The 23,515-nt window shown below is 52.8% G+C and overlaps 1 protein-coding gene across 1 annotated transcript; it reads left to right on the top strand.

The window, feature by feature from the left end:
* Positions 1–184: 184 nt before the first annotated feature.
* ENOX2 (ecto-NOX disulfide-thiol exchanger 2) lies at positions 185–22,976 on the top strand. Its single transcript, XM_084268983.1, has 14 exons — positions 185–320; positions 1,020–1,151; positions 3,194–3,349; positions 4,135–4,341; positions 6,076–6,309; positions 6,886–7,098; positions 8,622–8,728; positions 13,607–13,721; positions 13,989–14,170; positions 15,878–15,985; positions 16,457–16,513; positions 17,697–17,805; positions 19,051–19,136; positions 22,481–22,976. The coding sequence occupies exons 2-14, from the start codon at positions 1,055–1,057 to the stop codon at positions 22,610–22,612; spliced, it is 1,803 nt and encodes a 600-aa protein (XP_084125109.1). The 5' UTR covers positions 185–320; positions 1,020–1,054; the 3' UTR covers positions 22,613–22,976.
* The last annotated feature ends 539 nt before the right edge of the window (positions 22,977–23,515 follow it).

Raw genomic sequence — 23,515 nt, forward strand, 5'->3', positions numbered from 1 at the left:
TGGGTGTTGGGATTAACGTTCGTGGGTGCTATTGTGGAGCAGCATTGGCCACAGCTCCTCCAGGTGCCTGATGGGCTGCTTGTGCCTGGGGCTGCCCATTCCTCCTATTACTGTGATCCTGAAGCATCACAAACCAATGCAGAGAAAGTCACTGAGTGTATTTTTTTCTCTTCTAGGCTTAAACCATCTGTCCTTTGATCCTGCCAGCACCAGCAAATCCCTGCAGTTTGCCTGCGCTGCTGGCCCGCGGGTGTCGGAAAGCCCAGCCGAGAATGGAAGCGATCCAGGCAAGAAGAGGAAGAGAGCAGCCGTCCCTCCAGGTGAGCCCAGGAGTAGCTCAGTGGATCACAGGACAGAAGGTGTCTGTGTCTTCGTACTCCAAAACTAGCTGCTCTGCTAAGGAGGGCAGATGGAGAGGGAGTTGTGGTCTAGTGCTGCTCGCAGTCCGGGCTTGCATGGCTTTGGATGAGTGCTTGTGGTTGTTTCTGTTCAAAAGCAGCAACTTTAAATGCAATACAAATCTTTTAAAGCTTTGTGGAATCTCTGTACCTCTCCCAGGAGATGTATCCCTTTTTTTTTTTTCCCCCCTAATTGGACCAGTATCTCAATATTAAGACCCTGACCGCAATGAAAAGGCAGAACACCCAGCACGACTGGAGACGTTCACGGTTTAGATAATCAAAGCAAATTGTTAAATGGACCATAACAGCTTTCCAGGTTGCAACGTCAGCTCTAGGAGTTGTACTGAAGCTGGTACCTCAGAAACTCCCCTTGTGCTGCCCACAGACCGAATGGAAAAACCCCAGGTGGATGGTATTAGGGTTGGAAACTGCAATCCCACTGCCCTGATGGGACACGGAGCATCTGCTCACCCTGTAATGCATTTGCCTCTTTCTTGTGCATTAGGTTGGGGTCTGGTTTTGGGTGCTGATAGGGCAGAACCTTGCTGGGCAAGATCCCTCCCTTGAAGGGATCAGACACATGTTAACCTGTTTGTTTCTGGGTCTTCATCCTGGCAGATGGTGGCAGAAATCTAAGCCTCGACTCTGTTCCGATGGGCTTGCCAATGTCAGACCCAACTGCGTGGACCACAGCGATGAACAACCTGGGGATGGCTCCCATGGGCATGACAGGACAGCCCCTCCTGCCTGGTACGTGAGCTGCTGACTGCCCACCCTTGCTGTCAGGCCTGTCTCTGGGAAGAGCCTCCATCATTTGCAGCAGATAAATGCCAACCACGTACAAAACCCTTTAATAAGCTGTTTGAAACATGTTAATGGCTGGAAGTGATTTGCTTGGGGGCTGGTGTTTTAGAATGGGCTTGGAGAGGACTGGCTCGAGAGCTGTCTGGAGGAGAGAGACCTGGGGGTGTTGGTCAACAGCTGGCTGAACATGAGCCAGCGGTGTGCGTGGGTGGCCAAGAAGGCCAACAGCATCCTGGCTTGTCTTAGACCCAGTGTGGCCAGCAGGTTCAGGGAGGTGATTGTGCCCCTGTACTTGGCATTGGTGAGGCTGCACCTTGAGTGCTGTGTCCAGTTCTGGGCTCCTCACCATGAGGAGGACATTGAGGTCCTGGAGAGAGTCCAGAGAAGGGCAACCAGGCTGGGGAAGGGGCTGGAGGGCAAATCCTATGAGGAGCAGCTGAGGGAGTTGGGGGTGTTCAGACTGGAGAAGAGGAGGCTGAGGAGAGACCCTATCCCCAGCTATACTGACCTGACAGGAGGGTGCAGAGAAGTGGGTGATGGTCTCTTCAGCCAGGGGACAGGAGATGGGACAAGGGGAAATGGCTTCAAGCTGTGCCAGGGCAGGGTCAGATCAGATGTGAGGGAAAAGTTCTTCCCTGAAAGAGTTGTCAGGGCCTGGAACAGGCTGCCCATGGAGGGGGCTGAGTCACTGCCCCTGGGTGTGTTTAACAGATGGGTAGATGATACTTAGAGATGTGGGTTAGATTTGGACAGGAATGGTTGGACTTGATGATTTTACAGGTCTTTTCCAACCTTGTGATTCTCTAAGTGCTCAAGAAGGATGCTGTCCCCTGCCTGAATGCCTGCCCGCTTGCCGGATGATCCGGATAAATTAATCTGTCTCGTAAAGATCCAACTCAGGTGTATCCCTACATCCATAAAGTCTGGGGAAAGGTGGCCCTGGGCAAGAAACCAAAATCCAGGTACCAAACTCACCCATCCAGCCAGGGCACCGGTGCTCCCTTGTGCCTGCCTTTCCCAAGTCATGGCTGTGAAGAGAGGAGTGCAGAGTGTTTGCCTGCCTGGGGACATGAATAACGCCTGAAGCGATGGCACTGTAGGATCAGAGGGTTAATCTGACCAGGTTAATCTGACTCAGCTACACGCAGTGGGATTGAAAGGCTCTGTAGTGCGTGGGGCAGCGTAGGCCCTGGGAGTGCCCTGTGGTACTTTGGGGTTCCCTTGATGTTCACACCCCTACTGTAGGGTGTAGTGGTGGTCAGAGGGAGTTCTTCTGAAACAGGGCTTAGCTGCTGACGGTGGCAGCTCATGAACCCTCTCCCTAAGGCGTGTCGAGCTGTGCTCCTGGGCAGATAAAACAGATAAAACCCTCCTCTGCCAGCTCTGCGTGGTTTCATTTGGCATTGAAGGCAAATCTAAGAGCAAAATCAAAATAAAAAGCTGCTTAGATATACTCAGAGGGTGCTAAGTAAAGCCTTTGGAAGCACGTTAAGCCAAATGAGGCCCATGATAAGGTGTTGCCAGCAGGACTGCTCTGTTGTTTACCCAGAAGTAGTCGTTCTCAGCTGCTGAGGTCAGTCCACTCATCTAGTTTGCAAGGTGTTGCCATTAACCCCGTGCCACCAGCTGCCTCTGCTGCTGAACTACTTCATGACCCTGAAGGGAGTCAGGTTTTATGCTGTTTCAACAGATTCCTTTCTGTGGAGAAACCTTACTGGAAGGTTTCGACACCGGCCGGGAGATGGTGTTGGCAGAGTGGGAAAGGAAGCAGCTTGTAAGACCAGAGAAACCTTCTTTGGCTGCAAACAATGAAATGTTTTTTAAAAAAGTTGTTCTAAGGGCACAAATCTAAGTGTCTGGGGAGCTGTCACCTCCCTGTTGTTTGTTCAGCTCGTTTTCAGTGGCCTGTGCTCCGTGTGCTGCCTGAACAAGCAGTTTGCCATATGAGTCCAAATCACTACCTGAGCCCTTGTTCTCTCCCCATTCAGACTTCGATCCAGCTCTCGGGATGATGACTGGAATCCCTCCAATCAACCCCATGATGCCAGGCTTGGGGATAGTGCCACCTCCCATCCCGCCGGACATGCCTGCCGTGAAGGAGATCATTCACTGCAAGAGCTGCACCCTCTTCCCACCCAACCCCCGTAACTATCCATTGATGTTTTCTCCTGGTTCTGCCTGTCTGTAGAGGTCTGTGTGGACTAGTAGGAAAGGCTGAGTGACCTGGGGCTGTTCAGCCTGGAGAAAAGAAGACTGAGAGGGATCTGATCAGTAGTTGTCAATATCTGAAGTGTGGGACAAAGGGGGAAATGGCCAGCTTCTTCTCAGGGTCAGTGGGGACAAGACAAGGGGCAATGGCCTCAAGTTGGAGCACAGGAAGTTCTGCACCAATCTGGGGAAGAACTTCTTCCTGGTGAGGGTGAGGGAGCCCCAGGACAGGCTGCCCAGGGGGGTGTGGAGTCTCCTTCTCTGGAGATATTCCAGCCCCGTCTGGATGCCTCCCTGTTCAACCTGTCCTAGGGACCCTGCTATGACAGAGGGGTTGGATCTGATGATCTCTGCAGGTCCCTTCCAACCCCTACAGTTCTGTGACTCGCTACGACTAGGTGCTGACAAGCAAAATTTCAAGTTCCTGGTGCTGCTCATGCTCTACAAGAGGAGCTCGGTGAACCTTTGCTTGTGCTAGGGAGAGTGTGGGGAGGGCTTCAAGCTCCAAGATGGTTTCTTGGGAAATGGGCTGGTAAATGTGCTTGTTCTCATGTAGCACCTTGGCAGCGCCGTCGATCTGCCGCTCGGTCCAGTCGACCACAGCGTAGCTGGGTGGGCATTGGAGGAACTTCCCCATCATCTCTCAGGAGAGGTGGGCAGATGAAAGGGAACATGAGCTGACAAACCAAAAACTAACCTGGTCTTTCTCACTTCCTTTCAGATCTTCCCCCTCCAGCAACAAGGGAGAGGCCTCCAGGATGTAAGACTGTGTTTGTTGGAGGACTGCCAGAAAATGGCACTGAGCAGATCATCATGGAAGTGTTTGAGCAGTGTGGGGAAGTCATAGCTATTCGGAAGAGCAAGAAGAATTTCTGCCACATCCGCTTTGCTGAGGAGTTCATGGTGGACAAGGCGCTCTACCTGTCTGGTAGGTGTATGTGTGTCTCGTGTGGCGGCTTCAGACTCTGCTACAGCAGTTATAACGAAAGCCTTGTTGCCCTTGGGAGATGTCTTGTGTCAGTTTGCCACCTTTTCTGCTGCATTTCTGCCTAAACATGTGAAAACAGCTCGTGCTAGGAATGATAGCAATGCTTCTTCACCTCTGGTACTGCAAACCTCTGCAGAGTACTGGGGTGAGGTCCAGAGCCTGTCCCTGTCATACCTGGATAAGCGTCCAGCAGGTTCTGTAGATGATGCTTGAGGGGCTTAGGCAGATCAGCAGTTGCTCCCAATTGCTTGTTGGCTGGATGCTGTGCTTGACTTTCACCAGGCCTTTTCCCTGGTAGTCATTGGAACCAAATCTCCTGAGATCCCTTTGCGTAGGGAGCCCCTGTCTTGCAGCCGTGGGGTTCGAAGAGGTTTGTTTCGTGGAGGGCAGAGCCCTGTGATTGGCATTTGCAGGCAGTGCCTGGCAGGTTGGGGTTTCCAGCCAAGCCCATGCCTGCTGTGACAGTTACACCTGCCCTGAGCAGGTGGGGCTCTTCGCCTCGCTCTTTACTAGACAAATACAGCAACACTTTCTATATCCATGCTAAAATCCCTTCAGATTCTGTGCTTTTTTTTTGTTAACAAACCAGCCTCCTGCTCCAAAGCCTGTACTCTCTGGAGAGTTGAGCTTGTCCAGAGAAGTGAGGGAAACGCTCTTTGCTGGTTAAAATAACAGCATATTGTGTCCCCAGGGCTCGGTGTTGGGTCCAGTCCTGTTTAATATCTGCATTGATGACCTTGATGAGGGAATAGCGTCTACCCTCAGCAAGTACCTGATGATACAGAGCTGGGAGGAGTGGCTGACACACAGGGACTCTGCACTGCCATCCAGAGAGACCTGGACAGGCTGGAGAGCTGGGTAGGGAGAAACCAGATGAGGTTCAACAGAAGCAAGTATAGAGTCTTGCAGCTGGGAAGGAATAACAGCTTGTATCAGTACAGGCTGGGGGATGAGCTGTTAGAGAAGAGCTCTGTGGAGAAGGACCTGGGGGTCCTGGTTGATGACAGGTTGGCCATGAGCCAGCAGTGTGCCCTGGGGGCTGAGAGAGACAATGGGATCCTGGGGTGCATCAGGAGGAGTGTGGCCAGCAGGTCGAAGGAGGTGATTCTCCCCATCTACTCTGCCCTGGTCAGTCCCCACCTGGAGTGTTGTGTCCAGTTCTGGGCTCCCTGGGATAAAAAGGACAGGGATCTCCTGGAGAGAGTCCAGAGAAGGGCTACAAAGATGATGAAGGACCTGGAGCATCTCCCCGATGAGGAGAGGCTGAGTGAGCTGGGGCTGTTCAGCCTTGACAAAAGATGACTAAGGAGGGACCTTATTAATGTTTATCAATACCTTAAGTATGAGATGCAGGGGGAAATGGGCAGCCACTTTTCAGTGTGTGTGGGGACAGGACAAGGGGCAATGGCTACAAGCTGGAGCACAGGGAGTTCCACACCAACATGGGGAAGAACTTTTCCCCAGTGAGGGTGAGGGAGCCCTGGGACAGGCTGCCCAGGGGGTGTGGAGTCTCCTTCTCTGGAGAGATTCCAGCCCCATCTGGATGATGACCTGTGCACTATGAGCTGGGGAGCTGCTTTGGCAGGGGGGTTGGACCCGATGAGCTCTGGAGGTCCCTTCCAACCCCTAAAGATTCTATGATTCCTTCCCACACACTCTTGTCCTCACTGCCAGGCTACCGCATCAGGCTGGGCTCCAGCACTGACAAGAAGGATACCGGGCGCCTGCACGTGGATTTTGCTCAAGCTCGGGACGATCTGTACGAGTGGGAGTGTAAGCAGCGGATGCTGGCGCGAGAGGAGCGCCATCGCAGGCAGCTGGAAGAGGAGCGCTTCCGCCCGCCCTCCCCGCCGCCCGTCGTCCATTACTCTGACCACGAGTGCAGCGTCGTCGCTGAGAAACTGAAAGGTGAGAGGTTTGGCAGGCCACGGCCACCCTTCTGTGCAGCTGTTGGGGCAGGGGGTGGTGTTTTCAGTGGTCCTCTCGCTGCGCTGAAGGGATGGTGCAGAGCCCCTTTGGACTCAGCCCTATCTCAGCACGCAGCAACCATCTCTTTCCTGGAATTGCTCATCTCTTTGTCAAAGCAAACCCTCACCCAAGCACAAGAGTTTATTCCAAACCATTTTTGTTCCTGTTAAAAGGACCAGCATAAGTCCTAAGACCTTCTCTGAAGCTGATCAGCCTGATTCTTTGGGAGCTGGAGGGCGTTTTCTGTCCCAACAGAGTACATCTGAGTAGGCATGGGAAGTTTTCCAGTAGGTTTCTAGCAGCTGGCCCTCCTCTTGCTGCACCTCAGCAGGTGGTTTGCTCCACCAGCTTTGATGTTCGACCTGCCCTGAGTTCCAATAATACCATGCTTTCAAGAATTGTGATTAGCTGCCCAAAATAAGTTGACCTTTGAAAGAGAGAGTTCAGCCGTGCCGGGGGAAGGATCTGGGAGCTACACAGGTGCTCAGGGCGTAAAGGTGTCCTTTCTTGCTGCAGATGACACCAAGTTCTTGGAAGCCATCCAGACCTTGCTGACCTGGATAGAGCGTGGAGAGGTGAACAGAAGGACGGCCAACAACTTCTACTCCATGATCCAGTCGGCCAACAGCCACGTTCGCAGGCTTGTGAACGAGAAAGCAGCTCATGAGAAAGAGATGGAAGAAGCTAAGGATAAATTCAAACTGGCTCTCTCGGGGATTCTGGTTCAGTGTGAGTAGTGTTTCCACGCTGAGTGTTGGTTGCCTGTTGTTGTAATTAAGATGTTTAATTTCTAGAGCCTGGGAAGGCCACACTAAAAGGGCTCCAGGAAAAGAAGTAGCAATGGCTTCAATGCAGCTACAGTTAACAAGATAAGCTTAGACCTTTAACTCGGCAAGAGGTTCTTGTGGTACCTTTTATCGGAGTAAGAGTCCACATCTGGGGGGAGGAGGCAATGAAGTCGTAATTTTTCTTTTCCTCTTTTGATTATAGTCTGTTAGTAGTTCTATCATCTTTTCAACTCCACTTCTGCACGCAGCCAAGGTAAGTTCCTGGGAATGTGGTGCCTCAGCGAAGTGTACAGGATTTGTTCGCCAAAGGTAGGATGCAGCAGAGGGTTCCCAACGCCCTGTTCTCAGTCGCAGCTGAAAGCCTGTCTCAGAGCAGCATTTCGAGCCTGGGTCTCTCAAAGCCCAGTACTTTATTGAACCCTGAAAACAAGGAAGAGGCATGGGCTTCAGTAACGATCCCTCAACCCATTCATTGCCTCTTACACATCCTTAATAACTCTGAAGATTCTTGATTTTTTTAATGTAGTTGTTTTTAAGAGTACCTTCTCCACAATGGTACTGCACCTCCTTGAGTCCCGTGGCTAGGTTGTGAATGTGCCTAACTTTGGGTTTGCATTCAATAATTTTGGCTGTTATTTATTTGATACTTTATTTCTTTTTCTTTTTAATTCTGTTCACGGTTTTAAAAAAAAGGGGCACATGGTCCAGAGGGAAACACAGTAAGCTCCGCAGAATAAGTAGTACTAGACAGTGGCATGCAGCTCTGCTGCTATCTCAGCCACTCTTAGATTAACTGAAGTAGCAGAGAGCTGATTTTATTTGGGAAGAACTGAGCCTACTCCAGCAGCCAAGTGTGCTTTCTGCTGTGGGGTGAGCTCTCCACCTGGGTGAGGCACTTCACACGTCCAAAACCCTCTGCAAATTTGCTAGGAAAAAAGATTTTAGAAGGAATAAACCTGAGGAAGGACAGAAGTTGGTGGCTGGTGGCAGGCTCCTTCCCCTGCGGTGCGTGCGGGCGGGATGCAGTCGTGCTTGGGCTGTGCTGTGTTTGGGGGCTGCACCACCACGCAGAAGAACCCCCAAAGCACCAGCCTTCATAGCTGTACCCACCAGTCCACCTCTAGTGAGGGAGCACTGCCCAGGTTCACATGTCAGGCTTCTAGGCAGTGTCACGCAGCGTAGCTGAGTGTTTTTTAGGTGCCAGCCTTTTTTCCAGTTAAGAGCCGGTGCTGGTTTCCCAGTTGGTGGTTACTCTGAGCGCTTGAGGCTGGCCTGGGTGAAGTCCACACTTTTCTTTCCAGGCCCAGAGTCCCTTTCCTGAGCATAGCTTCAGCACAGTACAGTGTTATAAGAAAAGGTTAGCCAAACCACTGCCTGATTCCACTTTTTTACTCCTTTACTCCTCTTGTTCGCCCTCTCTGGATGATATTCTGGCCTGATTTGCCTGCTGATTTGATACTACAGTCGAGCAGATAGTGGCCGTGTACCATTCTGCCTCCAAACAAAAGGCTTGGGACCATTTCACGAAAGCTCAGCGTAAGAACATCAGCGTGTGGTGCAAACAAGCAGAGGTTGGTAATTTTTTCTTGTGTTAGATCCTCCAGCACAGTCTCTTTCTTGTCAGGATATTGCTGTTAAGTTTGCACAATGCTCGTGTGGATAATGACACCTTAATTCACAGTGTACGATGGGGATTGCTCGGTCGTCTCGTGTGTCACAGGTAATGAGTTTTCTCTTGGTATTTGTGGTGTCAGCAGCAGTGTGTTGAGATCTGTGCACAATAATAATAGTTATTGATCTGTTTTCTGCTGGTTTTAATGTTAAAACAAGAGGGATTTTTAGAGAGCGGTGAAGAAACCAAACAGCTCATCAGAGATCTGTTTCATCATGTTTTTATTGACAGGCTGAAGAGGTGGGAATAACAGCAGCTGGCTGGTCTGGGTAACTGAGGGGGGATGCTCTTGTGTTTGCACATGTATCCCACGCAGAGTTGTCACTAGTGAAACGTGGGGTCTAAAGGTGGTGCTGAGGGTGGGCTGCTGCTGCTCAAGTGGTTCTTCCTGCATGAGAAAGAACAGTTCTCAGCCCTGTGTCTGATCCTATCGGATCTTGGTGGAGTCAGGCCTTGAGTCAGAAAGAACTGATGCTGAGTTAAAGGAAGGCTGGGAAACGTGAGGCTTTGGGGAGGTGCCTGTCCTGTGGTGAAACCATGCTGCCTTCCATCACCTGCATATGGGGACGTCCTGCTTGGCCGCTCCTGGCAGCGGAGTCCAACTTGGGGTTTGTCTGGCCTGAGGAAGAAGCAGGAGGAGGAGGAGGTGACCATGTCCTGGAAACACTGTGGGGCTGCCAAACGTGGGTCTCCTGGTCAGGGCTTGTCTCTCCTCCCTAGGATGGTTGATGCTCAAAGTGGTTGCAGAAGTGTTGTCACCCTGGGCTGAGGTTTGGAGGAGAGAGAAGGGAATTGTGTTTCTCTTGCTGGTTAAGCTTTCAAAGCAGGGCAGAGCTTTTTATCGCTGGCGGTAAGACATTGAAGTAGAACCCAGATCTGAAGTGTTGAAGAACTGCTGTGAGAATCCCAGGCTTTTCTCCCAACCCAGAGAGGCACTGCTGCATTTGGAAATACTCTTTACTCACTGCAGAAATGTGAGCAGGTCGGAGCCCATCTTGTCACTTCTCACCACCCCCCCCAGCCCAGCATGCCCAAAGCCCCATCCAACCAGGCCTTGAACCCTGCCAGGGATCCAGGGGCAGCCCCAGCTTCTCTGGGCATCCTGTGCCAGGACCTCCCTGCTCCCAGCCCCTCTCCAGCTGCCCTTCTGCAGCAGAAGGCCATTCCCCTGGGCCTGGCTCTCCCTGCCCCTCTCCAGCTTTCCTGGAGCCCCTTGGGGGATTGGAAGGGTTTAGAGGTCTTCCTGGAACCTTCTCTTCTTCAGGCTGAACCAGGCCAGCTGTCTCAGCTTGTTTCCAGAGCAGAGGTGCTCCAGCCCTCAGACCATCTCCGTGGCCTCCTTAGGACTTGCTCTGACAGCTGCTCCTTGTCCTGGGGACCCCTGAGCTGGACACAGTGCTCCAGGGGGGCTCATGAGAAAGGATGAGTTGAAGAACCCACACTTCAGGTGATGCAGACCATGATGCAATAGGACTGCGAGTGCATGTTGCTGCTCGGGTCCGTGTCTGGCTTTTCACCCACCAGTACCCCAAAGTTCTTCTCCCAGGGCTGCTTGCCCCAGACAGCTTTGGGGGCTGCCCAGCCCCATGTGCAGGACCTTGCACTTGGCCTCATTGAACCTCCTGAGGTTTCCATGGGCCCACTCCTCCAGCCTGTCCAGGTCCCTCTGGCTGGCACCCCTCTGTCGGAGAAGGAAGACACGGACAGTTCGTCAGGCTGTCTCCAACTTTAATCACACAAGCATAGCTTAAATATACTAGTTAATTAGCTCATTGAATATTGCAAAGCCGAGCTCATCATTGCTCCAGCTAATCAATTGCAGTCCTGCCCTTGCTTACATTCTATTATACATTTGCTTACATTCTGTTGCATTTTGTTATGAGAAAGACATATTTCTAAGACAACAGGACTGCCTGCAGCTGGTCCCAAGGGCACACTGACTTTGAACCAACCTTTACCCTACTTATGCCATCTCGAGCAGGTCTGTGCAGCTGTGTCCCTTCTCCAACAACCAAGTCTGCACTGAATCCTCCACACCCCTTCCCTCTAGCATCAGTCTTCCTGTGGTTCTGGGGTTTCCTGGGGTATTGAGTTCCTTATTAGGAACTTGGGAAATGAGTCTGTCCCAGAGTCACCTTCCACCTTTGAGATTATGTAACATCAGAAGTCAATCTGGACAGAGTTGAGTTGGCTGGTGATCCATGACCACCACGAGGTTGGGGATGTGCAGGTCAGCTTCTGCATGGCTGCCACCTGAGGGAGATATGGAGGGTTGGCTGACACCCAGCCAGTGGCCTTCAGGTGGAAAGCAGACCAGGAATCCTCCGCAGCGTTGGAGAACTCAGAAGGACTGTGTCTTCCTGGGAAGTTTCCAGCTGCAATGTCCCCATGAGACTGCACTCCTGGGATGTTCTTCCTGAATCCCATTGAGGCAAACCTCCTGTTGAGGCTAGAGAAGGAGCTTAGAAGTCAGATGCAGATCCCACCTCTGCTCTGAGCCCTGGTGCTCCTGTTCTTCCCTGCTTACCAAGATTGCTCACTATGACTGGGTTGGGAGCGCTTTCTCTGACCGGAGCTGTCTCTTGTTCCAAGGTAAGTTCTCCCAGTAGGATGAAGCTGTGAGACCACTGGCAAAGCCTCTTCCAGGAGGACTTGCTGCTTCAGCCACCCATCTGCCCCAGCTTAGGGACCTCTTAAAGGAAGGGGGACCCACCAGTTGCATCTCGGAAGAGCTTTTGGCAGAATTTAATCCTGTGGGTCTCTGCATCGGAGGAGAGCCTGGCAGGGAGCTCAGGGCTAGGGAAACGTCTCCGGGAGGTTTTATTAGGCAACTCCTTAAGAAGCCCTGGAAGGTTGAGACCTGGGGAACCACCATGCTGCAGTAACTACCCACTGGCATATTCCCAAGCTTAGGAATAGCATTGCTCAAGTTTTTGGCTTTCTCTGATGCTTTTTCCTCTCCCACCCTGGGCTGCTCCCAGGGTGCAGTCAGGGTGAATTCCACCCTGCCATGTGCCGTGCTCTGCACAGCCATCCCCAGCATCCAAGCCAGCTTCTGTTGAGCAGAGCCAGAAAAAGATGATGGGAAGATGTTTTTCCCCTGATCTTCACTCAGGTGCCATTCTAGGGTGGTTGCTGGAGCAGGCAGCAGCTGGTTTGGAAGTGCCCATCACACCTGGTCTGCCTTGTTCTTCCCCTTTCCCGGATGTTGTCCCCAAAGTGTTGCAATTCCAGACTGGTGGGGGTTGGCAGGGACCTCTGGAGATTTGGTCCAACCCAGAGCAGGTTGTACAGGATGGTGTCCAGGGGGATTTGGAATACATCTGTTTATCCAGGTTGAAAGCATGGCCGCTTTTGTTTCTGGCTGCTCCTGGCCACCATGGGCTAGATGCTGCCAGTGGAGTCTCTGAAAGCTCTGAGCATTAGAGCAAACCCTGCAAAGAGCTGACCATCACTTCTGGTTCCTAAGCAGATCTGTGGGCTCCACAGCAGTTGTGGGGTGTTCAGCCCAGGGGACGTTGCGGTAAGTTGCCCTCAGGTAGGGACGCTTGGCCAGCTGTGCCAACCTCAGTTCATGTCCTTGGCATCTCCCCCAGTAACAGACTGGTGTTGTCTGAACCTTGTTTGTCTGGTCCTGAGGCTGAGCTGGGCTTTTCCTTGCTTTGCAGATGGGCTGGTGAGGGGCTGAGCAGAGCTCTGCATGCCCAGCCTGGGCTGGCCAGAGCAGGGGGGGTTGTGTGGAGGAGCAGGAGGGGTTGGATCCTGCCCAGAGCAGGTGAACGGAGTAGGAAGGACACACAGGCAGGAGTTGGTGTGGCTCAGGGACTGGCGTAAGAGGTGGCATCTCTGTTCCTTTCCTGATGTGGGCAGAGCAGAGAGGATCCCAGCAGCTGGAGGGAGTTGCTGGTGCAGGCTGGGTGCCAGTTGCTGGTGCTGGGGAGGGAAGTGTGGAAGTGCACTGGGACCATAAGGGTCAGGAGGTGGCTGGGCAGCCCCTAGTGTGGTCACAATCCCTGCTGCCCACCGGCATGGCCTCTGTCTCAGGTAGGTTTTGTTGCTGCAGCTGTGTGGAGGAGGCACAGAGTGGGCAGCACTGCAGGAGATGTGTGGTGAAGCCATACTGGGCACTGGGCAGGCTCAGAAGATGTGGGGTGTGGTGTATGGCAGGAGGAGGCAGTGCCAGGGCGATGGCAGGTCCCAGCCCTGCGCTGTGTGACAGGGGGGTCTGACACCTTGGTGGAGGTGCTGTCACGGGTGAATTGTTAAGTCATCGTTGTGGGGGTAACTAAAAGGGTTTTCCTGATGATTAAAGGGGAATCAGATGGTGATTGAACAAGAATTGAGAGGTAATTTGATGGTGGTCAAACACTCCACTACTTATAATACACTTCTAATAGTTAAGTGATAGCTGAATACTTATATACACACACATAGCTATACAGTGTATGCTGCTAGCATAGTACACACAGTGTACTTCTAGGTGTAACATTAAACATAGCTTGCCTCATTCCAGAGACTGGATGCCAGGTAGTCCCCAGCAGAGGTGTCAAGGCTGGGCAGCACTGCATGTGGGAGTGCAGGAGCTGGGAGAGCTGGTCCTACTGGCACCAGTGCCAGAGTAGGATATTGCCCCTGACCTAATAATCTCCGCCAGGTTTTCTTCTTACTGGGTCCCCTTGCTTGTGTTTTTCCTGACTTAGATTTTGGTCTTTTGATCCAACCAGCCTGCTCCTTGTAGCCTGTATTTAAACCCCCCCCCCTGCTTTCTGACTCTTAGGAGATTCGTAACATTCACAACGATGAGCTGATGGGTATTCGAAGAGAGGAGGAAATGGAAATGTCTGATGAGGAGATTGAAGATCCATCAGAGATGAAAGAAACAGAAGAATCAGGTAAAATCCCTTTTTTACAGCTCATAAACAAAGAACTTTTCTCTTCAGAGGTTTCTTTCAGTCTGTTTGGGCTGGATTGTGCCCCAGAACTGTCACAGGCTGTGCAGAGTCACCTGCGCTTCCCCAGAGTCTCTTTCCTCTCTGTCTCTCTGACAGCGGTCGGGGCAAATCTGTGTTTGTAACTGGGGAGTGGGAGGTATGGAATTGGGGAGAGCCCCCCTGGGCTCCTCACCCTGGTTCTTTGACTCATGGTCCCTTGTTTTCCAGCGTTGGTGTCGCAGGTGGAAGCCCTGAAAGAGGAAAACGACAGTCTGCGCTGGCAGCTGGACGCCTACCGCAACGAGGTGGAACTGCTGAAGCAGGAGCAGGGCAAAGCCAGCAGGGATGAAGACACAACCAAGGAGCAGCAGATGAAGCTTCTCCAGCAGGCTCTGCAGGGCATGCAGAAGGTGGGCCTGGGGTTTTCAAAAGGGCTGTGGGATGTGGAGCAGAAACATGGGTGTTGTGTTTTCTGGTGGGGTCGAAGCTACCAAACAGGAGCAACTTTCCATTGTTTCCAGTGTTGCCGACACCCCCTCCCCAGCCAAAGCAGCGTTCAGAACAGTGATTGAGTATGGAGAGAGTCCAGAGAAGGGCTACGAAGATGATTAGGGGCCTGGAGCATCTCCCCTATGAGGAGAGGCTGAATAAGCTGGGGCTGTTCAGTCTTGAGAAGAGAAAACTAAGGGGGGATCTTATTAATGTCTATAAGTATCTTAAGCATGGAATGCAGGGGGAATTAGCCAGCCCCTTTTCAGTGCTCTGTGGAGACAGGACAAGGGGCAATGGCTGCAAGTTGGAGCACAGGAAGTTCCACACCAACATGGGGAAGAACTTTTCCCCAGTGAGGGTGAGGGAGCCCTGGGACAGGCTGCCCAGGGGTCTCCTTCTCTGGAGAGATTCCAGCCCTGTCTGGATGCCGCCCTGTGCACTATGAGCTGGGGAGCTGCTCTGGCAGGGGGGTTGGACCCGATGAGCTCTTGAGGTCCCTTCCAACCCCTACAATTCTGTGATTCTGTTTTAAGCCCAGGAAAAAGCATTCCCCAGTTTGCTCTGAAAGCCAGACCGGTATGTCCACAACCACAGCTTGGTTCTCCTCTATGGGACTGGGTTGAGCTTGAGAATTTCACGCCGCTTACCTCCGAGGGGTGGGTTGTGATCCTGAGCGTTGCTGGTTGTGGGAGCGCACAGCTCGCCGTGATGCCTGGTGCCTGGGCTGGGGAGCGGCTGTTCCTTTATTCCACATTGCAGAACGGGACAGATAACAGCACCAATCCCTGCTGGGCACTGTGCTGGGGTGTTTCCTTAAGCTGTGAGACTCCCCTGTATTAAAACACAGGGCTGGGAGTATAGGAAGCCTTGAAGACTCCTTCCCCAGGCCACCTGTTCTGTGCTGTGCTTTGCCTTGAGCTGTTTGTACGGCCATAGCATGATGCAGAGGGGTTGGCTTTGGCATGGGTCAGTCCTGCTGTCGTGCTTAATTTCAGGGAGGATGGGATCACTGCTCTGTGCTTGCAAAGCCAGGCTTGTTCTGTGTGCTGAGAGGCAAAGGCCTTTCTAAAACACACCTTAGGAAAGGTTTCCTCTTGTTGTGTACTTAACCTTTGAAGTGTCTGGGCTGTGTCCTGGCTTGACCCTGGTGGAAAAGTCCGTCCTCCTGGAGCATCTCCCCTACAAGGAAAGGCTGAGTGAGCTGGAGCTGTTCAGCCTGGAGAAGAGAAGGCTGAGAGGGGATCTGATCAAAGTTTATAAACATCTGAAGTGTGGGACACGGGGAAATGGCCAGCCTCTTCTCAGTGTCTGTGGGGACAGGACAAGGGGTGATGGCCTCAAGTTGGAGCACAGGGAGTTCTGCACCAATATGGGGAAGAATGTTTTCCTGGTGAGGGTGAGGGAGCCCTGGGACAGGCTGCCCAGGGGGTGTGGAGTCTCCTTCTCTGAAGAGATTCCAGCCCCATCTGGATGCCGACCTGTGGGACCTGTCCTAGGGACCCTGCTTTGGCAGGGGTTGGACCCCATGAGCTCTGGAGATCCCTTCCAACCCCTACAGTTCTGTGGTTCCTTTTGTGTTCCATAAAAAGACAGCCTAAGAACAGAGTTTCTCTCTTCTCTTCCAGCATCTTTTGAAAGTACAAGATGAATACAAAAAGAGGGAAGCTGAGCTAGAAAAAGTGAAAGAAGACAAACTGAAAATAGAAACATTGTTAGAAAACCTGAAGGAACAGGTATGTGCCATCCCAGTGCTTCCTTTTTCTCAGTAGCAAATGCAGCCCTGGGACTTCACAGCTCATCGTGAGCACAGAGAAGGACATCTGTCCTTCTGCACTCTTGTAGATGTACAGCCCTGGCTGGGGAGCTGTTGTCTTTGGAAAGCTGGAGAAAATGACCTGCAAAATTGGAGGTTGCCCATCAGAAATGGGTTTGCTGATGGCTCCGTGTACCAGTGAGACAACCTGCATCCATACCTGAGTAAAGAAAGATTAACTTTGTTTTTTCCTAGGTCTTGTCTCAGATTTTCAATCTTTAGCCCTACCTTATTGTGCCATTAGCTGGGAAGATAACAAATGTCTTTCTAGTAATTGAAACCAGCTTTCTTTCTCAGTAACCTTCAGTGCAGGAGCTTCTGTGCCTGATATCAGAGGCCAGAAATAACAGCCCAGCATCAGTAATCTTTCCTTTTCTTTACCTGTATGCAGCAAAGCATAGCTGATGAAGAGGACAAGGAGAGAGATGCAGCTGATTGCCAAGGAAATGTAAGTGGTAGCATTTCTTTCCTGCTGCCATGGAAGGGACAGCTGTGGCACCTCACTGTTAAAAGTTTGGCTTGTGGAGAGCCCTGGAAGTGGCACGTACAAGCTGTCTCTCTGTGCAGCTTTAAAAGGCCAGATTATCCATTGCTGGCAGCTTCTGGCTGGAAGCACGATGGGAATTTGCAATGCTGTGCTGTGGAAAGGGGTTTTGGTGTGCAGGGTGATGTGTTACACTGCTATTTCAGCTGCCCTTCCTAATTCCCATTGGATCTGTCTCCAGGAGAAAGCAGGCAGCACGTTGCTCCTGTAGCTGCCTGAAGCGTGGTCTCCTTACCCCTCTGGGAGGTAAGGAGCTAAGCCTTAGCCTGCTTAGGCCTGGACCACCCAGCACTGGTCCCATGCAGCTCAGAATTGCCCTGGCAGGAGAAGCTGAGCAGACCCGAGGGACGTGTCGTTCTGCGTCTGCTGTTGGCCTGAGTCCAGCCCCTTTCACTGGCAACTGGAGCCTCTTTCCAGTTATAGCTCCCAGTAGTGCTCAGACCACTGGAATTCCATGTAAAACTTGGGAAGGGAAGGCAGTTGTGCTTTCAGTGCACCCACCAGGTATCTGCATCACTGGTGGTCTTGTGTGATAACAAATGGTGCTGAGCTGTGATTTAATTCAGTACCACAAACTCAGGGCAGGGACAGTCTGATCCTAAACCCTCTGCAGCCTTGGGGCACTGGGTTTGTCATGCTGCCTCAGTTCAGACATCTGAAAAATAAACATCAGCATGTGAGTTGGCTGCTGCCTGGTTTTCTGGTCAGGGGGTTGGTTTCTTACTGAAAATCAGCCCTTCTGGAGCGGGTGTCATACCAGTGAGCGGGGCTGGTGAAGCGCGTGCTGTGGCGTCTTGCTTAACCTGTGGGTTTTAAATCCAGCCTGGTGGTTTGGACACAGCAGCATGAGCCCAGACAGGCTTGTTGGAAGCAAAATAAGTTGTAGGTAGAGCAATGGGATGAGTGCCAAGGCTTGTAGGAGCAGGGAAATAAAGATACAGGCTCTGCTGAGCCCGACCGAGCTGCCACTGGCTGTGGTGCCAGGACTGCTGCTGGCTGTGGGGCAGGGCTGGGGTCTGCTGCTGGCTGTGGTGCTGGTGTGTGGAACAGGCCCTGTGGGATGGTTGTGGTGTTTGTTTTTCTGCAGGAGAGCAGTACATCCCGAGTTTGTGCATGCAGCCAGGAGAAGGAATGTCCAGTTGAGAAGACACTGAGCAATAGTCCTGTGAAATCTGAACGAGAAGTTCTGCTAGTCGGTAAGTTGGAGGGGTCTGTATAGGTTTGGTGATGGTGCTGAGGAGCAGGAGGCCTTTCGTGGTGGCCTTGCAGCTCCCACTGGCCACCTCTTGTTCCTTTGGCTGTATGGGTGGAGGTGGGAGTCCTGGATCTGAGGAAAGCCTCGAGCTGTGGTGGGGTCAGGGTTTCACCTTAATGTCACTTGTGCAGAAATCTCCTGCTGTGCACCTTCTGGTCAAACCCAAGCACCTGAGGGGGCTTCTGTGTAGGGACAGCAGTGGGGGGATGTCCTGGACCCATGTGGTAGTGGGGCACGCTGCTAGTTTGGCACATTGTCCCACGGGCTCTGAGCAGAGAAGCTCTGAGAGCTGTAACCAGAGGGGAAGGAAGGGTGGGGAGAGAAGGCCAGGCTTGGTGGGCTGAGAAATACCAAGTGATGCTCATGAAGGGATTGGTGGCCTCTGATGGACCGTGAGGTATATCTGCTGCCCCTTTCCTTTCCCTTTGCCTGCTCCTAGCAATATTTGGAACTAACCTAACGTGGCACGTGGTGACTTTTCAACCCAAAGCACTGGGTAGTTGGGGAGTTCCTGGGGGGAACGGGAGTCCCTGTCTTGATGGGACAAGGCATTTTCTGCAGTTCATCCTCACTCAGCCAGGTTCCCCATAGCCATCCCTCTATATCAGATTTGGGACTAGCAGAACTCACTTACTGTTACCCAGCTGGATCTGTTGGTGCCCGATCATGGGCTGGTTTCTGCACTGGGAGGGAAGGGACTTTGGGGAATACAAAAGGTGCTGCCTTTTCCTGACAGTGATGGTCAGAACCATGAGTCAGACTCGTTGGTGTACAGCCTGGCTGTGGGCTGGAAGGGAGCCTCAGTGATGGGGTGCAAGCTTGGGTCGCTCTGGTTAGCTGGGTGCTGCAACACTGATGGGATGGGGCGTGCAAACTGCAGCTGCTTCCTACTTGGCTTCTGCTCCTTGACCTTAGCTGGAGGAGAGCTCTGCGGGTCCCTCTGTCCAGGCCTCATGTCCCCACACATATGATGACTTCAGGGTGGTTTGTCACTGGGCACGTTCCCAGGACTGGTGAGCTCTGGTTTAAGTGCTGGCAGCTGTGGCAGCCCACGAGGCAAACCTCACTGCCTGTACCCCCAGAACTGCCCCATCAGATCCCCAGTGCCATCCCAGTAGGAGCCACGAGCTGGTGTTCTGTGCTGCTTGGCTCACCCAGATGATGTTTGTGGTGTTCCTTTCCCCAGGAATAATTTCAACATTCCTTCACGTGCACCCGTTTGGAGCAAGCATAGAGTACATCTGCTCCTACCTGCAGCGCCTGGACAGCAAGGTGGGTGTGTGGACACGTCTGGCTCCCCGGGCCTGTGTTTGTGCCCCGAGCATATTGGACCTGTGTGGCTGGGGCAGAGCTTCACCCCCTCCCTGGGAGTGGTGTGGGGGCTGGCGTGTGGTGATGGGAGTGCCTTTAGCTGTCTTGGGATCACAGAGGGGGTTTGGGTTGGGAGGGATGCTGAAAGATCATCCCTCTCTGTGCTGGGCAGGGACCTATCGCTAGATTGGGGTGCTCAAAGCTTCCTGGCTCCAGGGGAACGTGGGTCTGTCTGTCCACACTGAGGGGTGGTTGTACCCCAGGGGCTCACGTGGACTCCTGCTCTAGTTCAAAGAAAACCCTTTGTACTTTGCAGCATCGAATCCCATCTTAAAGTCTCCCTCTCTAACATGTTTTTGCTGATTCTGTTGAAGTTTGCTGCCTTTGTTTCCCTTGTCCTCCTGACCTCAGAGAGAAAGAGCAAACAACCGCCCCTTCCGTGCTGCTTGCTGTGACCTCTGCCACGGCAGTGTTTGTATACATCCTCTCCAGACCCAGTGCTCAAGTTGGTTTTGTGGCTCTGAGCGAAGTTTTTCCATGTTTCTGCTCTCACAGCCCTTGGCTGAGCCTCTTCACTCGCTGCTGCTGCTCTCAGGGAAGTCATTTTTGGGAAGGTGCTAGGTGATGGCCCTGTGCTACCAAAGCAGAAACGCCAAGGTGTAGCCCGGGCCACTCGTGTGTCTTGGTACAGCCAGAAGCTGCTGGTCCCTGTCACCAGCTTCAGGCCCCTCCACAGAGTGAGCAGGGAGGGGCTTTGCAGAGGCCTGTGGGTGGTTGAGATTCCATCTCTCTCCTCTGGTGTGCTGTTCTTCAGGTCTCTTCCTTGAGGTGCCCCTGGACCAGGAGATGTTCCAGCGTGGGAATCTGCTCTTGCGACTGGAGCTCTTTCAGCTGCTCTTGTTTATAACTTGCTGTTCATTTCCCCTGTTCTGAGGAAGTGTGGCTCCCTGCCCCTCTTCTCCAGGCTCACTCTGGCCTCTTAAAGACATAGCTAGTAACTTATCTTCTCCTCCTGGTGCCGAATTCATCTGAGATCAGCAGCAGCTTTCATTTTTCTTTGGAGCTCCTAAAGAAGTGCCATCATGCTGCTCACCTAACCTCTGGTGCTTCTTCCTTGGAATCTGCCATGTAGGAAAGGGCTGCTGGAAGTTTCTGCTGTAAGCTTAGCACAAAAGCCCCCAAAAAAGTGCATCAGTTCCACCTCTGCAATGACATCATCTCTGTTACTGTTCGCTGACGTGCAGGTAAACGCATCAGCCTGCTGACCAGGGTGGGTCTTTTGTGCCTGGTCCTTGAGAGGACATAGAATCACAGGATGCTTTGGGTTGGAAGGGACCTCAGAGATCACCTAGTTCCAATCCCCCTTGCCATGGGCAGGGACACCTTCACTAGTCCAGGTTGCCCAAAGCCTCATCCGACCCGGCCTTGACCCCTGCCAGGGATCCAGGGGCTTCCAGAGCCTCTCTGAGCACCCTGTGCCAGGGCCTCAGCACCCTCAGAGTAAAGAATTTCTTCCTAACGCCTCACTGAACCCTGCCCTCTGTCAGCTTGAAGCCATTGCCCCCTGCCCTGTCCCTGCACTCCCTGGGGAACAGCCCCTCACCCTCTTTCCTGTAGGACCCCTTGAAGTGTTGGTATCTCCCCTCTTGTTCTTCAGGTCACACCTCTGCTCTCCCTCTGTTGGGAGCCAGGTTTCAGTTGGGGGTGCCACTTTTACCATCTAGCAGAGAGGGCTTGGGAGTGGGGGGAGCACTCGAGAGCCAACCCTGCCAGCTGATGAGTATCTGTCCCCTGTCCCTGCACAGCAGCTCAGCAGGTGTCATGGTGAGTGACCTGGGGCTGGGTGGAAGCTGTGACAGGCTCCTTGCAGAGACTCTGCAGCACTGTGAGCATCGGCAGTGCCGGGCTGTAGAAGATGCTCCTCCCAGGTGCCGGTGCTGTTCACATGTCTCACTAAACCCAGCACCAGCCAGTGGCTGTCCCTCTGTCCCCCTGGGCTGTTGTTTCTGCCTGGTTGCAGGCCAGCAGCACGGCAGGAGCGCAGGCACCCGATGTGAACCCATCTCACAGTCCAGCTGCTCTGGCTCTGGCTGGCAGCTGCTGCCAAAGGGGCGGATGAGGAGTTCCTGCGCACGCTGACGAAGGCTGAAGAGTGAACATACTTGCTGTGTGTGCTGTCTTCACAGAAGTCAAACCTTTTCTCCCTAGCTAAGTGCTGCCTGGAAACCCTTGCAGGGATCCACTGTAAGGAGGGGAGAGCCTTTGTGCTCTTCGTACCTCCCAAAACTCTTAACTTGTGGCATCTTCAAGGCTTTTTCACTGGCTGAACCTCAAGTGTAGCTAGTAAATGCCTGAGTAGTCACATTCTGGGTGTGAGTGACTTTGGGGGCACGTTGTGTAGCTGGGTGAGGATGCAGGTGGGTACGTGCCCTGTGTGCATGCTGTGAACACCCTCTGTGAGGCTTTCAGCGCTTGCAGGGCACAGTGCTGAGACAGCACGTGCCTGCTGCTGTACGTGGGAGAAAGGTTGGGCTGAATGAGCAACCTGGGCAGCCCATCACCCTTCCTACCACTCACTGCCTTACAAAAGCTTCCAAAGCCACTGCAGAGAGGTGCCACCTTGAACGTGGCAGGGTGACATCCCTGGCAGGGGCAGGAACCAGTGGGATCGCTCACTGCCATGGGCCTGTCTCACCAAGCCTTTGGTCCCACCTGCCCAAGCAGCTCCATCCACCTTATTTACAGAGGTTTCTTCTCTGCAGCAGCGTAACCTTTTGATCTCGTGTCTGAGCAGTTCTGTGCTGTGAGGGACGCAGTGGCTGTGAGGGACGCAGTGGCTGTGAGGGACGCAGTGGCTGTGAGGGACGCAGTGGCTGTGAGGGACGCAGTGGCTGTGAGGGACGCAGTGGCTGTGAGGGACACAGTGGCTGAGTGCTCACGCTGTTCCAAATGGAAACGTAAATTCCCCATGTCCCTGTTTGCCATACGCAGTGAGTGAGAGCTCCCTCCTCATGGCAGTAGGAGGAGTACCTACTCTTGAGTTACTCCAGCGCTTGGGAGGTTTTAATCTGTTATCTTGCATCTCACAGTGGGAAAAATGCACCGAGTCCCTTTACCTTTATTTCTAGTGTGTGTTGTACCCACTGAAGCGTGATGGTTCCCAGTGAGGGGACTGGGATTGCCACTGGGACCTGGGTCACCCTCACAGTGCGTTAGCGATTGAAGGTGCTTGAGCTTGGAGAGCCACCCTTCCCTCTCCAAAAGCCTCTTTGTTTTCTCACGGCCTTGCCCTCCTCTTCTCACAGATCTGCACTGCAGAGGTGGAAGTTCTCATGACTCGGCTCCAGAACACCTTCAGGCAGGAGCTGAGTGGAGTCGGGGCCAGCCTGGAGAAGAGGTGGAAGTTCTGTGGCTTTGATGGATTGAAAATGACTTGAGCTCGGGCTTGGCGCCGCCGAGAGCAGCCGGCGGCGTGTGCCAAGGACACCTGGGATGCCTCTTACCTCTCCTGACGATCCCCTTGCACGCATCGTGGACTCGGGTGGGATGATGTGTGAGTGAAGCTGTGAGCCTGGAGCAGCACTGGAAGAAACTTCAAGTTGTGTAGCTGCTTCCATCGGTTCTTTGTTTTAACGGGCAAGTGTTTTGGGGGAAAAAAAACCCTTGATGTCTGATATTTCTCAGCGCAGCGTGTCGGCTGTACGTTCTGCCAGTTCTGTGTGTTTTGTGTGCCCAAATCTCACCCTGTCCCTCCTTTTTCCTGGTAGGAACAACCAGACTGTCCTCTGAAGCATCACCAAAGAGGCATTTGCTGGTTTATAAACCTGCCAAAAGGGGAATAAAAGGAGAGGGTGGGGGGGAAAGGCTTTTTTTTTTAGACATTTCTATGATTGAAAACTGGGGTATGTTTAAAGAGAAGATTTAGATGGCTCAGAGAGCTCTGAGCCGAAGAATTGATTCTTTTCCATGCCATTTTCTCTACTGCTGGTTTAACAGTGAGGCTGAGACGAAGGGGTGTAGGAGCCAGGGGTGACTCTGGCAGTGCCACTGGCAGCCTCTGTGTTGCTGGCTCAGCCCATAAGTAATTCCTTACGTGGGAGGGTGTTTAATTTTCCTGTTGATCTGGGTAGAGCGAAGAGCCCACGTCACACGCCTCTGTTCTAGTACCCGCTCACCACCAAATTTCCCCACCCACTTTGCTTTGGTGCCTGAGCTTTGGAGAGCACGATGAGCAGCAAAGTCTTTCCTCCTGGACCTTCCCAAAGGCTGCTCCTCACCAGTGCCCTGCAGAAGGTTAGCAAGGTGTGGGGTACAACACCTCAGCCCATCAAGCCAGCCTG

This window comes from Gallinula chloropus, assembly GCF_964237585.1.
Source record: "Gallinula chloropus genome assembly, chromosome: 11".
Taxonomy (NCBI): domain Eukaryota; kingdom Metazoa; phylum Chordata; class Aves; order Gruiformes; family Rallidae; genus Gallinula; species Gallinula chloropus.